The sequence below is a fragment of the Sus scrofa genome, chromosome 1 (genome assembly GCF_000003025.6).
Source record: "Sus scrofa isolate TJ Tabasco breed Duroc chromosome 1, Sscrofa11.1, whole genome shotgun sequence".
NCBI lineage: Eukaryota > Metazoa > Chordata > Mammalia > Artiodactyla > Suidae > Sus > Sus scrofa.
The window spans coordinates 51,352,671-51,373,901 of NC_010443.5; the positions used below are offsets into that span (position 1 = coordinate 51,352,671).

General features: G+C 41.1%; 1 protein-coding gene across 1 annotated transcript in view; it reads right to left on the reverse strand.

The window, feature by feature from the left end:
• The window catches only part of LOC102157778 (collagen alpha-1(I) chain-like), a 59,567-nt gene continuing 55,135 nt past the window's right edge, over positions 16,800 to 21,231 (reverse strand). The window contains exon 6 of the mRNA XM_021084513.1: positions 16,800 to 18,839. Coding sequence (XP_020940172.1) covers positions 18,734 to 18,839 — 106 coding nt within the window. The 3' untranslated portion in view covers positions 16,800 to 18,733. The remainder of the gene's footprint in view (positions 18,840 to 21,231) is intronic.

Consider the following 21,231-nt stretch of genomic DNA (forward strand, 5'->3'; position numbering starts at 1 on the left):
AGTAATGGAGACCTAACCAAGCTAGTTCAAGTAATAGTAAGTCATTAGTTGTTTTAGACCAAGTTAGCTAAGGAGTAGAGATTGAAGCAAGCAGAAATTTTAAAATCTGAAGTTTGTTTGGGAAGCTCAAAGCCAGGGGGTGCCAGAGTGGAAAAGAAGGGAAACTCTGCAGAGAATGATGAACGGTGGGATATGATGCACTGCACCACAGCTCCTGCTTCTTGGGAGCTGTGGCAGACACAGCAGGTCTTCCAGGGATCCCCAGACAGGTCCAATGGAGAAACTGCGCCTTTGAGGGTCCAGGATGCAGAAAAGAGGGGTTTATGAACCTGGTTCCTGCTCATCCTTTCCCCTGATCAGAGTCTCTCCTAGGGCTCGGACTGCCTCTACAGGTTGCATCAGGGGGTACCTTCAGGAGGTTCAGGGGAGCTGCTCAGGAGGTTCAGGGCAGCTGTCTGGGGTGGCAAGTTGGGGATGGGGGGTGGGTGCTGCACTCCCAGCCATGATAGCTACCTGGGAGTTGGGAGGTGGGGAGAATGTAAGAGGTGCCTGAGATTTGTGATTGATACATCTGAATGACCTTGGGCTGAGTGCTATTCTTGGATTTTCTTACTGAAACCTCATCACTACCTTTTGAGGTAGCCAGCTTACACCTTAATTTATAGTTAGGAGAATTTATTTATTTATTTATTCATTCATTGATTCATTTATTTTTTTCTTTCTTTTTTTGGCCACACCCCCATGATGCTGAGGTTCCCCAGCCAGGGATCAAAAGCCACAGCAGTGAGAACGCCAGATCCTTAACCTGCTGGACCACCAGGGATCTACTACAGTTAGGAGAATTTAAACAATAAGTAGTGGAACTGGTATTTTCATATAGGAAGGCAGACCCTAGAGCTCACCTTAACCACTGCTTCCCTTGTGAAGCTTTGAAAGAGTACAGAGGGGCTTAGTAAAGTGATGACATTTCAAAGAAATAAACAGTGGACTCTCTGGGATATGGTATTGGGAATTGGATCCCCATTGGGAGCCAGGCCAACTCAAAAGTTTCAGAGTTATGGACCTTCATGGCATATCTGCTTCTTCCTATGATTCCTATCCTTTTACTTATTCCATGAGTCAGCTTCCTCTGCTCTTCCTTGTCCCTGACTAGTGCATGATGACAGCCTTCCCTCACTGTCTGTGCCTTCTCTGATCCCTATTCTAGCAAATGGCATTCTCTCAGACTCTACCCTTGTGGTTTACTGTGTCTGTGTCCTGGTTTTTCAGTTCTACATACCTCAGGGAAGCATTGGACTGACATAATTTTTAGAGCGTGTTGGTTGCAACCAACAGAGATAACTCTATTAAGTTCTACTTAAAATGCATTCATTAGAAACTATGAGTAGATCACAAGAGCCCTGTTTGGAAATTATGGGACCTGCACATCTCCAGAGAGTCTTAGAAGCAGCTTCTAAAGGACACTCCATGTATGTGCCAGCCCTAGAATGTTTTCTTTCTTTGCATAATATGGCCTGAAATTCAAAGTTCCTGAAAGAAGAATCTGGTTGGCCAAGTATAAATGACAGATCAGCCCTTAGCTGTGTTGCAATTTTACCAGGACTTTAGTTGAAGAAGCTTCCAGTGGTGCCTAGATTCACTTTCCCTGCTGGATTGCTTATGAGAAAGGGGATAATTACTTAGGAGGCTATTAGGGTGCTACAAGGAAGCAGGGGATTTTGTTGAGTAGGCAAAATGTGACAAATGTTTTCCATGCCAAGTTCATCTTTTCTCTTACTGTAGCAGAGCGCTCATCATTTGGTGGCTAGTCTATAATGAGCTGTTCTCTAAAGTTGTGGCCAGCCTTAATGCATTTCAAAGTAAAATATAAATGACTTTCCAATTTTCTCCTATTTTTAATTATTTATGCAGCTGCTTTCTTCCATTTGCACTTCCTAGATCTGATCATGGGAAATGACTGTTATACCATTTATCAGACAAAACTTTGGCATCATCTTTCTTTATTTGCAATACTCCTTTGGCCTTGGTCTTTGATTTGCTACTGTGGCAGCAGATACTATGGAAGGCAGAGGGGCACAGGATAAGACATGATTATTGCTTTCTGGGTGCTTAGGATTGAATAGAGAAAACATAATACAAAATAAATATATAGCATAGTAATAATATAATGTAAAACAGTGCATAATCAAAGATAAAAATATATCCATGCGTGTGGGGGTAGTAGCATGGTTGGGAGCAAATACTCCTGGTTAGGAGCATAACTTGTAGTAATGTAAGAGGAGCTAGGTGCTATGTGTAATTTAAATCTTAAAAGAATATATTTACGCTACTCTATATAAAATAAACAACAAGGACTTACTCTATGGCACAGGGGACTATACTGAACATTTTGTAACAACCTATAATGGAAAAGAATCTGAAAAAGAATGTATATATTATATATTTATATGTGTTAGTTTCAGGGATACAGCAAAGTGATACAATTAAACATATATCTTTGTAATAATATATATTTTTTATTTTTTAATTACTTTTTTTGTCTTTTTAGAGCTGCACCCACAGCACATGGAAGTTCCCGGGCTATGAGTTGAATCAGAGCTGCACCTGGCACCATTCACCACAGCCACAACACCACCAGATCTGAGCCACATCTGCTACCTATACCACAGCTCACGGCAATGCTGGATCTTTAACCCACTGAGTAAGGCCAGGGATCGAACCCACATCCTCATGGATACTAGTCAGATTCTTAACCTGCTAAGCTGCCATGAGAACTCCTCTATCTATAATATGTATTTTGTATATATATGTAATTATATATACACACACATATAAATGAATAACTTTGCCATATACCTAAAACACAACATTGTAAATTAGCCATACTTCAATTAAAAAATAAATAAATCTTGAAAGAATATATTTGATCTGGGAAAGATAAATTTATGGTGTGGCAACTAAATAATCTATGTCTAAGGTAATTAATATAAATGATAATTTTTGCTATGAATTTGTTCCAGAAGCTAGGACAGAGATTGAGTTAGAGTCTGTCTCTTCTGTGTGCTGGATAAAGGTCCCAGGCCATTGACCTTGGCCACAGGCCTGTTCTGAACCTTGCAGGGAAGGCCACGGCCCTGCCATTTGTAAATGGCACAGGCCCGGACCGCCTGTCCCTTGCTATCTTTCCACTGCTAATGTCACGAAACACCTCTGGCAGGATAAATAACTTTATTATGAAGCTGTAAAGTAGAGCAAGTTATTAATATTATATGCATTGCATTCTATTCAATTTCTTCTCCCTAATTGGGACAGATCTCCCGATCTCCTCATATTCTGGAAAACATATCCATGAAACTGCTGAGTAGCATGTATCGAATGAACTGAATTACGAAACCCTATAGCTGTTGGAGATTTTGATTGGAAGCTTGTTTTAATAAGTTCAGGTTTACTTCTGAGATGCTTGTTTTCTTTCAGAATTCAATTGATTAAGGGAGCCTAAGTCTCAGCGGTAACTACAAGAAATTAGATTTCGCTGTGAAGTATAAACAGGACTGCGATGGATGATATGAGGCTCTGAGCATTGTCAGGAGGCTGGCAGTCAGCTTTGTTGTGGGAGGTAATTGACACTGAAAGCTGTTGAAAATTGAGGTTTCAGGAGCAGGCCCAAGTCAATGACGTTTGTTTCATCCAACGTTTTTGAATAAGACATTCATGGCCCTGTTCTAGTACCACATTATGAAGCCCAAGTTTAGGCAACACATTAACTTCCTCTGCAGTAGCAGAAGTTAAATTAGAAGAAAACAAAATCCCCTCCAGATCAGCGTACTTACTCTTTGAGGAACAGAGGCAGAAAGGGATCTGCAGACACTATAGACTGAACTCTGCTGGACATGGGTTTAACCTCTTGGGCCATTAATAACTATGAGTTGAATTTTCTTATTTTTCCATATTTAAGGATTGAGAGTCTATGCTGTTCTTTTTGATAAGCTGATTAAAAGACAAAACTCCCTGAAAAGACTCAGGATGCTAGGTTCTTGTCCTGGGTTTTCCACCAGCTCAAAATATCATCAGTGTCTGTGTCCCCAGTGACAGGAAACACCGGCGTCATGACATGGGTGTGCACAGTCCTTCCCCAGGGCGTGGCAAGGAGCATGCAGTCCCAGCTCACCGGCAGGGAGCAGGCTGACTGTCTTCTCTTCCACTAGCCAAACGTCACTATTGTGTTGCGAGTAACAGACTACGGTGACACACCTCCAACTAATGGTGACCCACTGGGTCTCTTCATCCTGATGGGATTTGCCCCTCAGGCGGTCTGGCTGACCATGAATGAATTACAAATTTCTCTGGTTTCTACTTCCCTTACTTGTAGGCCCCTGCCAGTTTTAAATTTCTGCAAGCATGGTAACCAAGCCAAAAGAAGCCTCTGTATATTTCTACCAGGCTAGCATAAGAAATTGCCATGCTTGTTAAGTCTCATGGTTCTTCTTCCAACACCAAATTCTGAAATTGATAGTGGCAGGGGGTATGATTTAGAGCATGTAGTTATTCTCGGTGGCCTTTAACTATAAGGCTATGGCTGCTCCCTTGAAAATATTCTAACTTTCTTTAATGTCTGTGTTGGATCTACCAGCCATTAATGCATAATGAACCCAACAACATTATGATATAAATATTAGTGTGGGATAATAAAAATTTACAGTTGCCATGCATGCCAGACATCAGGACACCAGCCCAGAAATCCTATGAGAGCTTGTCTTTTGGTCTGTTTTGTTCAGATTCTCAGAGCTTGGCACAGAGGGCATGTCCAGTAGTATTTGTTGAGTCAACTAACAACTTCTGTAGTAATGGCAGTATTTAAAGTAGTGATGTCTTTTTTTTTTTTTTTTGTATTAATAGACTGACTCATTGTTTACATGTGAAAAAAAAATCTGACTTGAATGAACTTAAGTGGAAAGAAAAGATGCTCTCGTGTGACCAGTCCTGGGATGGAGATTGGTGCCTGGCCTTAGAAGAAATATTTAGGGACCCAAATCAATAAGCTTTCTGTCTCCATCTCTCATTCTTGATTTGTTCTGAAGCCTCCATGAGGTGACTCAAGGCCTCAGGAAGCACCTCGACTTACATTTTAGGTTTGCTGTCAAGGAGGTACCACCTCTTTAGTTTTAGTCTGGCTCAGTTTTTACCCAGTCTTGGTGGCAAAGGTTAGGGGCAGGGCAAGTTTCACTGGAAGAACATTTATCAAGAATTTGTTAGTTCATGTTTACTTATTTATTTATTTATTTATTGCTATTTCTTGGGCCGCTCCCTCGGCATATGGAGGTTCCCAGGCTAGGGGTCGAATCGGAGCTGTAGCCACCAGCCTATGCCAGAGCCACAGCAACACGGGATCCGAGCTGCATCTACAGCTGCATCCGAGCTGCAACCTACACCACAGCTCACGGCAACGCTGGATCGTTAACCCACTGAGCAAGGGCAGGGACCGAACCTGCAACCTCATGGTTCCTAGTCAGATTTGTTAACCACTGAGCCATGATGGGAACTCCAGTACATGTTTAAAAACAAGTTAAAGAAGGAAAAATTTTAAATCCTCAATATTTATTTATTTTTTATCTGCACTGTGGCATGCATAAGTTCCTGGGCCAGGGATCAGACCTGTGCCACAGCAGTGACAATGAATCCTGGACATTTCTTATGCATTTTATTTTAATTTGAACTAATTTGATAATATTTTGGTGTAAAGCCAAGATTTTTTTATTCCAGTCTGGAAATATTGTATGGATTTTGTCCTAAATTGAAAAATGCAGAACTTCCTGCATTAGATTTTTAAACTGTGATTTCTCTAAGATGGTACTTGCTTCAGTCTGAGTACAGAATCCTTCTAGATGTTTGGGTTCCCCTTCAGCTGTATATAGTGGTATTTCTCACTTTTTTTTGGCCGCGTCTGCAGCATGTGGAAGTTCCCAGGTCAGGGATCAAACCCACATCACAGCAGTGACCCAAGCCATTACAGTGTCCATACTTTTTTGTGCCACAAGGAAACTCCTATTTCTCATTATTTATTTGCCAGCTGTATGTGTATGTGTGTGTGTGTGTGATTTGCCTTTTTCTACTTTTCCCAAAACTTTCAGGATACATTTTACAAAAATAAAATTTTAATTTCTGCTGTGCTCATTTTACGTTTGCTTAATATTTAATGGAATTCCATACTTACAATAACTATAAAACTGGCATGAAAGTGTTGGAATAAATGAAACAGACCTTTGATTAAGTCTGTAAACATTCTGAGTGATGACATTTAGCCACAGAACCTAGTGGGCCCTGGGTACCAGCTGGTTTTAGGAGGGGAATGAAGAACACCGTTGAGTTTGACTAAGGCAACATCCCTGCCTTTGAGACATCACAATGGATGGAGGGATACACATGGATATATAAAACATGTAATGTAGACTATGATTGCATCATAATAAAGATCTATTTTTCAGCAGCAAAGAGGAGGGAGTCACTAATTCCACCCATGGGTGTTGGAGCTGCTTCTTTAAGAACAGCAAAGGGAGTTCTCATCATGGTGCAGCCGGTTAAGGATCTAGCATTGTGTCTGAGGTATTGTGGGTTCAGTCCCTGGCCAGGCACAGTGGATTAAGGATCTGGCATTGCTGCAGCTGTGGCTCAGATTCGGTATCTGGCCTGGGATCTTCCATATACTGTGGGTGTGGCCAGAAAAGAAAAAAGAGGAGTTCCCATGTGGCTCAGTGGTTAACGAATCTGACTAGGAACCATGAGGTTGCGGCTTTGATTCCTGGCCTTGCTCAGTGGGTCAAGGATCCGGTGTTGCCATGAGCTGTGGTATAGGTTGTAGATGTGGCTTGGATCCTGCATTGCTGTGGCTGTGGTGTAGGCCGGCGGCTACAGCTCCAATTGGATGGGCCCCTAGCCTGGGAACCTCCACATACCACGGGTGCAGCCCTAGAAAAGGCAAAAAGACAAAACAACAACAACAACAACAAACAAACAAAAACAGCAAAGGAAGAAAGGAAATGGCAGGAACCAGGCAGTGTGTGTGAAAGGATAGCAGAGAGCTTGTGACCACATCCAACAATGGAAGGTCCCAGATTATTAAATGCAAAATCAAAGTGATGGAAATTGTGATATATGTTGAATGTTTACTTTTAACTTATTAAAGCACATAGAAAGTATATGATCCCACAAGAGATGACAGGATTCATTTATAAAAGCCACCCAGGCACAGTGGGTCAGCAATGGGACATGTGTAGAATTCTATGACGTAGAGTTTAATGATGAGTATCTTGTCGGTATATTTATGGGACTGTAAGTAGAGTATCATTTGGAGATGAGTCTATCTGACATGGTTATAGATGTTGCACCATGGTTGGCAGCTCTCCTGCAGGCCTGCCTCCTTACGTATATGCATATAGAACCTGGTACTTTAAAGTGACTGCAGAATGAAAATGGTTTGGATGGGTGATGATGTATACAGTACGTTTTAAAGATCCACATGAACCAAGCAATAATGGGAGATGAGAAAAGTCCTGGAAAGACCTTGCAGCCATTCTCAAAAATTTGGAATAAAGGTAATAGAGAACCCAACAGTTCCCCCTCTCTGAAAAAAAAAAAAAAGATCTTAGCAGTTACAAGCCAATTATTACCTTTTCCCAATCTTATAATTTTCTTTATAAGATTGTGATCCTCTCCTAAAAATACCCAGTGGGTTCAGAGTTAAATACTGAATTATTGTGGATCCATCAGACTGAATAACAAAAAATACCCCTAGTTGAGTCTCTTGGTAAATGGAATGATCTGGCCTTAAAGATAAAGTTTTGGCTTAGTAATATGAAAAATGTTCAAGAAAACACTCAACACTGGGGCTTTGTGCAAATTCTGATCTCGATAAAGCATCCTGGAATCTCACAGTTTCTGCAATCGTCTACCATCATCATTCATGCTGACATGATCTACAAGGGATTTGGCAGTGATGTGCCTCCCTGTGGTGCCATATCTTTACTCTAACAGGTACCTGGTGATAGGTGTCATAAACACGCACAGACAGCACGAACATAAAAAAGGTTGTGGTGTCTCAAAGAAAAAAAATAGTAGGCTGAGCGATGCCAGCTGTCAAAGAAGGTGATGATCAAGTCTATTTTCTCATGCTTGTTAATAACTCCACTCTTCTTAAAGAAAAAAGGAGCATAGTTTTGGAAACATTATTAGGAAGAATAACCTTTAATTGAAGGAACACATCTGACAGTAAGTCGCGGATGGATTTTTAAGAGGGGCGAATGCTGTTATAATGAGCACCCATAAACTAGCAGAAATCATGAGGTAGTTGACAGCTTTTCATGCATTAAAACTTTCCTTTTAGCCCTGAGTCATAGCGCTTGATTCTTTCAGGCTTGACCAGGTGATGACAGGGCTAACATGTTGACTTGTAACACAACCTACTGAGTGGATTAAGGAGATTTAAAAATAGACTTGACATTACTGGGAGGCACGTAAATGTAAAATTGGTTGAAAATTTCATCTTTTTCCTTACTTTGACCAATTTTATCCTCCATAAGGAATGAAAAGATTTAATGGAAATGATTCAGTTACAGGATTTTATATTCAATTATTGATCAATAACATGACAGAATTTAAAAAGCCAGGCAGAATGGTAGATGTGAGAGAGGCCACGGCGTGAAGGTCAAACTTTGAGATTTTTGCATTAATGATAGACTTAGGTGTCTGAACAGGCCCTAGGGTGATCACTGTTTGGCTGTGTTTAAGAGATGCAGTTGCAAGCCAAAGTCTGTGCAACCTGTCCCCATTTACAATTTGTCGATTTTGAGCTTAGAGGGTCTGGCTCTTCCCAGGTACAAAGGAGTGACTGTATATATTTTGTTTATTGGACTCATGACCAATAGACTGTGAATGAAATGGTGTGAGTAGAATTATAAACATCTTTCTATATATGCTTCACCTTTGTTTCTAAGTTGTTTTGCTGGTGATAAACTTCATGTTGTATCATGTGCTGATATTGCCACTTACCAACCCTGGTTCTATAGATATTAATCTATTTTCAGGTGAAGGTGGTAGTTCAGCAAGGGCATGTTTTTTATTATGACCCACAATAAGAAATTTACTATATGCCAAAATATAAAAATATAAATTTATAACAAACATATTCACATAAACATCTCTGGAATTATTACATATATAAATGTATTTATTTAAATAATGACATTTGTATAAATGATATTTATATATTTATATAACATAAATTATATTCTTTTATATGATTTATATAAACTATATTTATATAAGTTTACCGCTAGTAATGCTCTCTGACAGGGACCAATAGGGTGTGTAGGGCTCCCAAATCGGTCTGTCAGCGCCATCCTGGCAGCCCTATCTCCTACAATTCCACAAAAGAGAGGCTATGCCAGACAGCAAGAGGAACTACCACACCAGGCCACCTACTGGAACCAGGGCCCAGCCGTGGGGCTCCTGGGTTACTGCATAGGCAGGAGTCTTGGCAGTGTCTCGTTGACCCTATGTGGGATGGAAGGCTGTAGAATGGACATCCCCAAAGGATGAGGGATGGGTTCCTGTCCTGCACAGCAGGCCCCAGCTGGGATGACTATAGGCTCTGGGAGGGAGCCACGCCAATGTGTGAGGGGAGGGGCTGAGAATATTGCCTTGTTATCTATTTTATTATTTCACAGTTTAATTTATCTATGGCTGTGCCTGAGGCACGCAGAAGTTTCCGGGCTAGAGATCAAATCCAGGCCACAGCAGAGACCCAGGCCACAGCAGAGACCCAATCCACAGCACTGCCAATGCCAGGTCCTTAACTGGCTGAGCCACATGGGAACTTCTGTTATTTCACAACTTTAATTAAAAGTATCTCACGACTCTCTAGATTGACAATTTCCAATCTTTGAGTGCCTTTCTGTCTTTCCACTTGGTGTCCTGGGAGAAGAATTTGATTAGCCCAGTTGGAATGAAGGGACTATCCCTGTACTAATCAGCTGAGGGCAAAGGGACTAGGCTCCTGCAGTCCAGATAGGACCATTTTCTATCACAAACTTTCTGCATCAAAGGGGCTGATTTGGGAGTTCCCGTCGTGGCGCAGTGGTTAATGAATCCGACTAGGAACCATGAGGATGAGGGTTCAATCCCTGGCCTCGCTCAGTGGGTTAAGGATCCAGCATTGCCCTGAGCTGTGGTGTAGGTCGCAGACGCAGCTTAGATCCCGCGTTGTTGTGGCTGTGGTGTGGGCCGGTGGCTACAGCTCAGATTTGACCCCTAGCCTGGAAACCTCCATATGCTATGGGAAGTGGCCCTAGAAAAGGCAAAAAGACAAAAAAAGGGGGGGGGGCTGATTTGGGGGTGCTGTGAGCCAGGAAGCCACCCTGTCAGCATCTATTAGGGTTACAAATATCCTTAGGATTTGGATCCCAGTCCTAAACTTCTCAAGGGCACTCCAGGGGATATTGACAAATAGGAAGTATTATTTGCTTTTACTGGAAGAGAATCCAAGACATAAAAGGATGAGTGATATATTCAGAGTGTCATGGGGAGTCCACAGAAAGGACAAGCTAGATCCACGGTTCTGTTGTTTGCTCAACCAAGTGGACGCAGAAATCTTATTGGTATTAAAACTGCTTTGCTCATGTCATTAAAAAAAAAAACCCTACGTAATCCTAGTTAATAAGATGTTCTCCTAAAAGCTATGTTCACTGCTACCTATACAGTATTATAATGGCTTGTTTGATCATTTGCTCTGGTACCCTTATAATTCCAGCAGTCTCTAATTTCCTGTGATAGGGACAGCATTTCCCTTCTTTCATCTTCAAAGGCTTTTTGTGTGTCCTTTATAATTTCTCAGAAAGCTTGCATAGTGGCTCTGTAGTGACAGCAGCACAGAAATTTGTGATCCTTCAAAAAGATGCAGTGCAAGAAAAAATTCTTACTCTGTGTTAACAGAGTAATATATGACACCTAATTTATTTTACTCAGACCTTCATGTCCATCACTCTAGCTTTTCCAGAATTATGTTTATGAAAGTATATTTTTAAAACGTGCAATAGGCATTGGTCAAACTGAAAGGAAAGGTTTTCATGCTTTAAAAAAAGTGGCGTTATGGCCACGGGCATTTTGGGAGCATTAGCTGCTACTCATTGAGGATACTGGCAGCCCCAAGCTGAGAATTCTATAATCATTTCTGGATCTCTGTCAAGGTCCTGGTTTCTTAGTAAACAGATTTCTTATTAAATAGATAAAACTCAAGACAAGATCCCTCATTCACTCACTCGGTCTAAATCATTAAGATGACCTTTTTACCCTTGCTGACAACCTCATTAGAGCTCTACAATGAAGAGTACTGCTTTAAGGAATTCCCGCTGTGGCAAAGTGGGTTCAGAACCTGACTACAGCAGTTTGGGTTATTTCAGAGGTGCAGGTTCAATTCCTGGCCCAGTGCAGGGATGCAATGTTGCCATAGGTTCAGTGTAGGTCACACCTACAGCTCGGATTCAGTCCCTGGCCTGGAAACCTCCTATGGTTAAAAAAAAAAAGAATACTGCTTTAAATCTGTGAGTGTGTTGTTTCAGAACAGATTCCTTAATTCAGGATGTAGGTAACTGCCTCTTGTAGAAAAAGGTTCCTGTAGAGGAAAAATATGTATAAGTTAGAAACTCAGTTAGTTGTCAGAAAGGAACTTTGCTGGAAGTAACTCTTGTCATAAGTTAGTATCTGGTTGTTATCACCATAGAGAAATCTCTGGTTGCTGCTTCAAAAGTCTGAGCACGTTTTTTTTTTTTTATTTTAAATTATAGTTGATTTACAGTGTTCTATTTCTGCTGTACAGCAAACTGACCCAGTCACACATATATATGCATTTTTTCCTCATATTATCTTCCATCATGTTCTAACCCAAGAGACTGGACACAGTTCCCTCTGCTACACAGCAGGACCTTATTGCTTATCCATTATAAATGTAATAGTTTGCATCTACCAACCCCAAACTCCCAGTCCATTCCTGAGCACAGTTTTTAATTCTCTTCTGATGTTTATTCCTATTACCTGGCTCTCTATTGAAAAGGTTTCCTATATTTTAATATTTTCTAGAAGTTACTGGATTTAATTCTTCCCTTGGTGACCAAAAACCCTCTACATCTGTTGCTCTCCCCAACCCCCAACAAAATGTCTTCTAGTTTTCTAAGAATGAATTTGAGCTGCTTCATAAAATTATCATTCAACACTACCAGGAACTGAGAAATTGAGAGTATTGAGCATGAACTTTTCTACCAAAGAAAGGGCCAAATACACTTAAAGGACATCTATGAACAGAGGGAGAGTTCTGTGTGCATCCCTCAGTGTTCTGCTGCTCATGGTCTACCCTCCTTCCAGGAGTCTAGCTTTTCTCTTGAAGGTCTTGCTTGTTCCAGTCTGACAGTGGACTGTAGGGCTGGTCTGTCCATCAATCTGCTAGTTCTCTTCACAGAAGACTTTTTCACAATGGAGGAGTTCCCACTGTGGCTCAGCAGGTTAAGAACCTGACATAGTGTCTGAGAGGATGCAGGTTTGAAACCCAGACTCGATCAGTGGGTTAAGGATCCTGCATTGCCACAAGCTGTGGTGTAGGTTGAAGATACAGCTTAGATCTGGTGTTGCAATAGCTGTGGCACAGGCTTGTAGCTGCAACACTGATTTGACACCTAGCCTGCTAACTTCCATATGCTGCAGGTATGGCCATAAAAAGAAAAAAAATAATTAAATCAAATTGAGAATGGAGCTGAAACCCACCTGCCCAGTGAAGAATTCAGAGTGCCTGTCTGAAGTTGGCGATAGCAGAGCACAGATGTCTACAGGCATCTGGACAAATTATTTATCCCAGCTCACCATAAATATCTCCATTGGATTTAGGAATAAAGTCGTTAGTTCCTGAGAAGAGTTTCCTGTAAAGGGCAAGCTATGTTCACTGACACGTACTCAATGGTTCCCCAGGGCGGAGCAGGAATGGTTCCCTTAGGAAGCCACTGCATCCAGGTTGAGCTCTCAGCAAACCATTCCTGGTCTCTGGTCTAATTAACCTACACACATTGGGGTGTGTGTGTATAAAACAGAGATGCTGACATGCTGGCATTTATGCTGCTGATACAAAATGTTCTGAGTGTTGTTGATATAAGCGGTGCTGACATAAACCTTCTCCTTGAGAACAGCTGCTGGAGGTACTTTTCCATTATCTTCCTGTGGATTAACTTGAAGCATTCTCTGGGCTAAGATGTACCCACTATAGAGATTCAATCCCCTAACATGAAAAAATAACCTCTAGGCTGTTCAATGACCTATTTCTTTCATGTGTTTACTCCTTAGAGCATAGCTATTTAAAGTTCAGTATCAGATGAATAATGCAGTACTGATTGTCTTTATACAAGAGGTTCAGTTTGCAGGGATCTAAAAATGACTAAAGTGTACTTGGTTTGGGGTGGAAAGTGGAGGCATGATTGTTAATATCATATAAAATAAGTTAGGTCATATTACAGACTTCACATAAACTACTTGAGTTCACTGACAAATAGTTGCCACTGTTGATAACTTTGTAGATGAAGGTGATGAAACCTGGAGTTCTTCAGGGAGAATTGCACACAGACTCAACATAATACACACATACTTAAAGGGTTTAGGACCTCCTAAAGTCACCTAAGCAGCCTAGGAACCTTCCTTGATTGGTTCCATTACATGACCAGAGATGACATTTTCTACCTACATTTGGGGTGCTTTATCCCCAATAAGGCTTTTAAAAGATGACATCTTCACCCACAGTGTCTTCCTTTAACATGGATAATCAAGGACTGTATGGTTTTTTTTTGTTTTTTTGTCTTTTTGCTATTTCTAGGGCCGCTCCCTCGGCATATGGAGGTTCCCAGGCTAGGGGTCGAATCGGAGCTGTAGCCGTCGGCCTGCGCCAGAGCCACAGCAACGCGGGATCCGAGCCGTGTCTGCCACCTACACCACAGCTCACGGTAATGCCGGACCGTTAACCCACTGAGCAAGGCCAGGGATCGAACCCGCAACCTCATGGTTCCTAGTCGGATTCGTCAACCACTGCGCCACGACGGGAACTCCCGGTCTGTGTGTTTTAACAGGATCTTCTGGCTACTGGATGTGTATTAGTTGTATTAAGTCAAGTCTTCCAAGAAGCTTATGTCAAGGTGGGGTTAGACATGCAAGAATTCACTGGGAGGAATGTGCAGGTAGGAGAAAGGAGAAGGGGACAGGAGTGGCAGGTGAGTCTTCACACCTGGAAGCAGATATCATGCCTGTTAAAGCAGAGACAGGAGGAAGGCTTGGTAGGAAGAGTTTCAGATGGCAGCTCTGTTCTAGAAAGTCTCACCACGCCAACTGGAGTCCTGGAGTGAAGGTTGTGTGTTGGAGGAGGTCCATGCCAACCCCTAGGAACCCCACTTGCCCCATCTTTGCCTGGCAAAGCTCAGAGGAGGCCTGGCTGGTAGGAATGATGGGGCAGATTCGAAGGTAGTGGGGGCTGTTGGCCAAATGTATCTCCAGGTAGGTTTCACGAAAGGGGATCTAAGCAGTGGTCTCCATGGCCAACATGCTAGGACAAGAGGGTCTCGTAGATGCAAAAATGCACAACCTCTTTTTTTCTCCTTACATTCTGAGAGCTGCTCCCATTTGGCCAATGTGACTCTGATTGCTGAAGCATCACCAGGGATGGCTAATACAGTATTGGAAATGTGTGACTTAGTTTCTAGTCTCCCTACAATACTGTAGTCACTCGAGTTGTTCACTAAGGGGATTGGATGAAACAAACACAGAGGCTGAATACATGTTTTTTTTTTTTTTTTACCATAACCTTCACCTTTTGTCTTGGGGCAATCCACAACATCGTCAAAACCACAGCTTGCTCCTTCAAGTGTGGAATCCAAAACACTCAGCAACATCCCACAGAAGCCCAGACATGTTCCCAGGGTCTCTTTTCGTTTATGGTTAAGGTGGAATTAAGTCCTAAGACTGGTGTCCAGTTTTTTTTTTTTTTTTTTTTTTTTTTTTTTTTTTTTAGGTGAGGTGCCCCCCATCCCAAAAAGACCATGTGGGCTCTTGGCTCCTTTCTGTAACTTCCACCAATGTCAGGTAGAGGACTCCCTTTCCTAAACAGCAGAGCAGAGGATGGATGACCCTCCCCGGGACTGTGTTCTCCAGGGAGTGAGATGGCTGGGAGCAGAGAGGGGTTCCAAGAGGGGAAGTGCCGGAGACAGGGAATGCTGAGAGCTGCTCAGCATCTCAGAAGATGCTGTGGTAGGAAAGTGAAATACTTCCAGGACTTGGGGTTTCTAGATTTACTCATTTACACATGCAACAAATAATCCTGGGGCAGTTAGTATGTGCCAGACCCTGTTCTGGGTGCTAGGGACTCATCAATGAACAAAATAAATATTCCTGCCCTTTTGCACCTTACATTCTATTGGGATGACATTAACACATATATAATCCCTAAACAAAATACATCAGTAAATTATATCTAAGTAAATATGTTACATGTAAAAGACAGTTTTTCTCACAATTGGCTTTTTGCAGGAATTGCCTCATCTGCTATTAGGAGAAGCAGACTCCCTTCCCTCTGTTTTCTCAGCCCTTTTAGGGTCTTTCATCTCGGCTGCCTGTTTCTCTCCCTGGGAAGGAAACACTTCCTTTGTAAAAATTCAAATGTAATTTCCAGGAAGTCACTGACAGATTGAGAGGACCCTGAATATAATCTTTAGTTAGTGTCTTTGATCTCTGAAAAGCCTATTTTAAAATTAGATCTTAATAGGTTTCCCCAAATCAGTTAAGAAAATGTGTTTAAAATATAATTGGCTAACTCAGATGAAAACACCCTGGTCTTCATTCTAAATTCAGTAGAATAAACCTATTGAGATGGGTGTGGCACTGCCTACAGGCAGCCAAGAGTCTTGCTGATTATGATCTAAAATCCATCTCAAATCTATTTTCTCTATGATAATAGGGAATGAGACAATAAAAAGTACTCAGCTGTGAGGAAGGCAGACATTTCAATTCCCCCTTTGCTACATTAAACAATTCAGCCTGCAATCCAGAGTGACAGGAGGAGAAAGCCAAGTGGGAAATGACAACCTTAAGTGTGTAGGACTCACAGTTAAACTGCTGACCCTATTTTAGGGTCCAGCCCAGAGCAGCTGAGAGGACACCATGCCAGCTGGATTTAACGGAACCCTCTTTCTTCTCTTTTCTTTTTTCCTTTCCTTCCTTCTTTCTTTGCTTCCTTCCTCCCTCCCTCCTTCCCTCCCTTCCTTCCTTCTTTTTTTTCTTCCTTTCTTTCTCTCTCCCTTTCTTTCTTTCTTTCTCTCTCCCTTTCTTTCTTTCTTTCTCTCTCCCTTTCTTTCTTTCTTTCTTTCTTTCTCTCTTTCTCTCTTTCTTTTCTTTCTTTTCTTTCTTTTCTTTCTTTTCTTTCTTTCTTTCTTTCTTTCTTTCTTTCTTTCTTTCTTTCTTTCTTTCTTTCTTTCTTTCCTTCCTTCCTTCCTTCCTTCCTTCCTTCCTTCCTTCCTTCCTTCTCTTTCTTTCTCTCTTCTTTCTTTCATAAGGGACTCTTCAAAGTCTTTTGGGTTCATCTTTTTGGAAAAACCCCCCAAAACAGTTGCTTCCTTTTAGAATTACATGATATGCTTTAAAAGAGAATATAAATTAATCATCACACTTTTTCACCCTTACTTCAGCACTATACACACATTCTTCAATTAAAAAGCAGAAATTATCTTAGTAGCTGTGGGCAGTTAAAGCTTTAATGAAACTTGATTAAGCCAACATTCGATTAAAAGACAATGTAGTCACAATTAGAAATAATTTACAGAATGAGTGGAAATATCCCTCATCCCTGTTATGACTAACATTTCTAAGAGAAGGTCACACTCACTGTTTTCACTTTCTCCCTCTACCAGCTCCATCTACATCCCATCTGGTGAGGCTGCGTCTCTGGGGTTACCTTGAGTGACTGCATCCTCCTCCTCTGGCTCATTGTCAACATCCTGTAGCCCTGGCCTCCTGCTCTCTTTGAATGGCTCTTCTTCCACTGGCTCCTGTGACACTGTGTTTTCTTATATGGCTTCATCTGGCTCTCTCCAGATTCCTTTATTGCCTTCTCTTCTTTTTCTCATTTCTTAGAGGCAGAACCCCAAATCCAATCATTGGTCCTTTTCTCTAACATGGGATCCATACCATAGTTTCCTCCGCTGTTGCTGTTGCGCTATAAGCTCTGATCCCTTCCTAAGGTGTCAGCTCTGAATACACAATTATCTGTGAAGCATCTATCACTGAATGTCCCTCTCGGTATCAAGTGAAGAGTTGGAAAGAAAATTCACCTCTGCCCCATTCTTACTCTTCCTGTGTTTTCAATCAATAACTGGTTTATGGTCTCTGTCTCTGAGGTCAGGAAACTTGGTCAAATCATCTTCCGGTCCTTCTCTCTCATTCCTTATATTTGATCACTGGTCCAGTCTAATCTGTTCATAATTTTGAATTTCCATTCCCAACGCCATGGCCATAGTCAGGCTCCTTTGAGATTTTCACAGGATTCTTATTAGAAAGGCCTTTGACTGGAATTCCTTTCCCTCTCTCCTTTTCTTTATTTAAGAAATACTATTTCCTATTATGTGCCAATATTGTGCTAGAAACTTGGGAAATAAAAGGAATTAAGCCAAGCTCCTTCTTGGAGGAGCTTGCAGTGCAGTGTGAAAGACGGGGGTGACTGACCCTCTATGGAGCTTTACACAGTGAACACAGTCCTATGAGGCCTAGAAGCAGGGGCCAGTTATTTAGTTAGTTTGCAGGAAGTGGGAAGGGGGAGTGGATGAGGGCTTAGCAGAAAAGGTGGCTTTGGGGCTGGGGCTTAGGCATGGCTAGGATTTCACCAGATGGAGAGTCATGGGGAAGGGTGACAAGTGTGTAAACTCATGAAACATGAGGGTGTGTGGTGCCAGTAAACACGGACTGCATAGTGGGCGGGTGGGGGCAGGAGGCTGGAAGGTGGGCTGGGCCAGACCAGGAGTTGCCTCCAGTGAGTTGCAGAGAGGTTGTTCTGTAGATGCTTTGGGACTGTTGTTAGATGTCCCACATCTAGCTAAATACCATGTTCTGAGTGCAATCCACAAACTGACGCTTGAATCTAACCTGTTTTCTCCAGTTCCATTGGCCCTGGCTCACTTCTGTCTCTACTCTTGGGGGCTGTAGAACAAATTCCAAATTTATAAAAATAAGAACATCTCTGTAGCCAATCCTTACCTGTAACAAACAATCTTTTTCCCTTCCCATGGGAAACGAGATTTGGCAATACATGGCAATATCAGGATCTATGAGCAAACTTCCTAGAAGACAATATCTATGTCTGTCTACAATTTATTGAAATTATATACATACTAAATCCATAAAATAAAGGAATAGTTACATAACTATATCCATTATTACATATATAATAAAATATGAATTTTAAAAATTTTCACTAAAGTTCTGTGAGAAAACTCTGGAAGTTTTGCTTGCTTGTTTTTGGCCACTTATGGAATGGAGAAGTCTTTCCACATTGGTCCGGCCTCAGGTAACAGTATGAATAGCCCATCACTTCTGCCCTGAAGGATGGAGTAGGAGACAGAGCACCCATCCCTGGACCTGGGTGTGGCTGGGAAGCAAAGCCCTCTGGTCCTGCCTATCAGGAGGCGATGTCACACCCTTTGGTGGGCCCTGGGCAGTTTGGGCTGAAGTTCCCCACATCTGAAGAAGAATGCAAAGGCAGGCTGCTGGTATCCACTGTTGCCCTGAGTAGAAAATAAATGGAATTGGGGAATAATTCTTCATCTGGTTTCAAAATGTTCCTTGGTGTTTGAAAACTTCTGTCTTACTACTTAGGACACCAAATCAAAGTAGGGCCGCTTAGAAAAGGGAACACCCTAATTTTGGGAAGATTTTATTTATTTTTTACTTGAAATATAGTTGATTTGCAATGTTGTTAAATTCAGGTGTACAGCAAAGTGATTCAGTTTTATATATATATATACATTATTGAACGTAGCTCCCTGTGCCATACAGTAGGGCCTTAATATTTATTTTCTATATAGTTCTGTATATATATTAATCCCAAACTCCTAATTGATCCCTCCCCCATTCCCCTTTGGTAACCATTAGTTTGTTTCCTATGTCTGTGAGTCTGATTTGTTTTGTAAATAAGTTCATTGTATCATATTTTAGATTCTACATATAAGCGATATCATGTGATATTTGTCTCTGTCTGGCGTACATCACTTAGTGTGAGAACCTCTAGGTCCGAAACAGTTCTCACAATGCCTCCCAGATGATTATGGTGATGGATTCATGGATTATCACCCTGCTTTCTTTCTTCTGTTTATTTTGCATCTGACTCTCTGATTTTGCTATTAAAAAGGTATATCTTCTGCTTCTATATTGAAACACTCCAGTATACTTCCTGTTGCCTATGAAATAAAGTGAAAGCTTGCTTGGGGTGGCCTACCCCCATCTCCAGCCGCATTGCCTACCTTCATCCAACAACAGCATATAACATTTCTAGGCATAAACCCCCAACTATGTGGGAGCTGTATAATTTGTGTTTTTTTCAAAGATTCTTTTTTTAAATGGCCATACCTATGGCATATGCAAGTTCCCAGGCCAGGGGCTGAATCCGAGCTGTAGCTGCGGCAACACCAAAACCTTTAACCCACTGTACTGGGCTGGAAATCAAACCCACACCTCCACAGAGACGTGAGCCACTGCAGTAGGGTTCTTAATCCACTGTGTCATAGTGGGAACTCCCAGAGATTCTTGACATAGTCCAGAGTTGTTATGCCAGACAATCCATAATGGAGTCTGTGGATTGATTTCTGGAGGTCCTCCTGAAATTAATCTAACTTGTTCTGAATAAGACAAACCTTAGAGCATTTTTTGAGGGGATAAGCTCCCGTAAGATTGTCAAGTGGGTCTTGACACCCCAAAAGGTTCAGAACCATAGTAAATCTGTTGAGAGCTTAGGCATTAATTAACAAAATTTGATAGAACAATATACAACATAAGAATGGATGATAGTGGAGTTCCCTGGTGGTCTAGCAGGTTATGGTTCCAGCCTTTTTACTGCTGTGGCTCAGGGCCAATCCCTGGCCCAGGAACTTCTGCATGCCAAAAAAAAAAAAAAAAAAGAATAGATAATAACGTTTTAGTCAGATCATCAAGTCCAGAACCTCAAGATGTAAAGACCGAGGCTCTGGGAATGATAATGATTTGCCTGGGGGTCACTTACACACTAAACAAAACAATTTAGATTTATTATGCCTTCTCTCTCTTTAGTTTACTGTTTCACATATCAATTTTACTTTTTTCAGCCAGAACAGAGTGGAAGTTACTTGAAAGCTAAGACGTTGCTTTGAAATGACAATGATGATGATGATAAAGATTAAGTTTGGAAGAAATTGTGATTAAGTAACATAACCAAAGGTAATTGCTAGTGGGTATAGAACCAAGATACAAGAAATACACGGTTACATAGTGCTACTTCTTATGTACTGAGAGCTCACAATCTACCTCTTAAAAACCCTGGATGATGAGAATTTACTGATTTCAATGAAGTACATTTAATAGATTGGGAAATTTACAAGTAATTGTGAGAGTTTTAAAGTGAAATACTCTTGAAATGATGGACTCATGAATTTGCCAATCTGAGAGCACTTGTTTTTCATGTTATCTAGTTTGTTTATGGATGGATTAAAGGAAGAAATTGCTGTTTATCTGAGTTATCTTCTATTAGGCTCCATGAAGCAGAGGAACTAGCTTCACGTTTTTGTTTAACCTTTACCAGATAGTTCAAATCTTCCCTTTGCCTATTTTACTGATTTATAAAATGTTGTAGAAATGGTTTTATTTTGTTAGGGAACTAAAGTGCCCTCTACTGTTTCTTTCCTGTCATTACAGTCAAATATCTGTTAAGATGCTTGTAATAGAAAAATTGTCCTTAAAGAAATAAAAGCAATAAATTAATTTATGATAAAGATAAATTGAAGCTATGGATTATACTTATAAAAAGGAATTTATCCTTAACCAAGCATTTTAAAGCATTTACACAGTTTATAATTTAATTAGTAAATAAAAGCCCAATTATTTACCTTAATCATATTTTTGTCACATACTTTGTCTTAAAAATGAAAT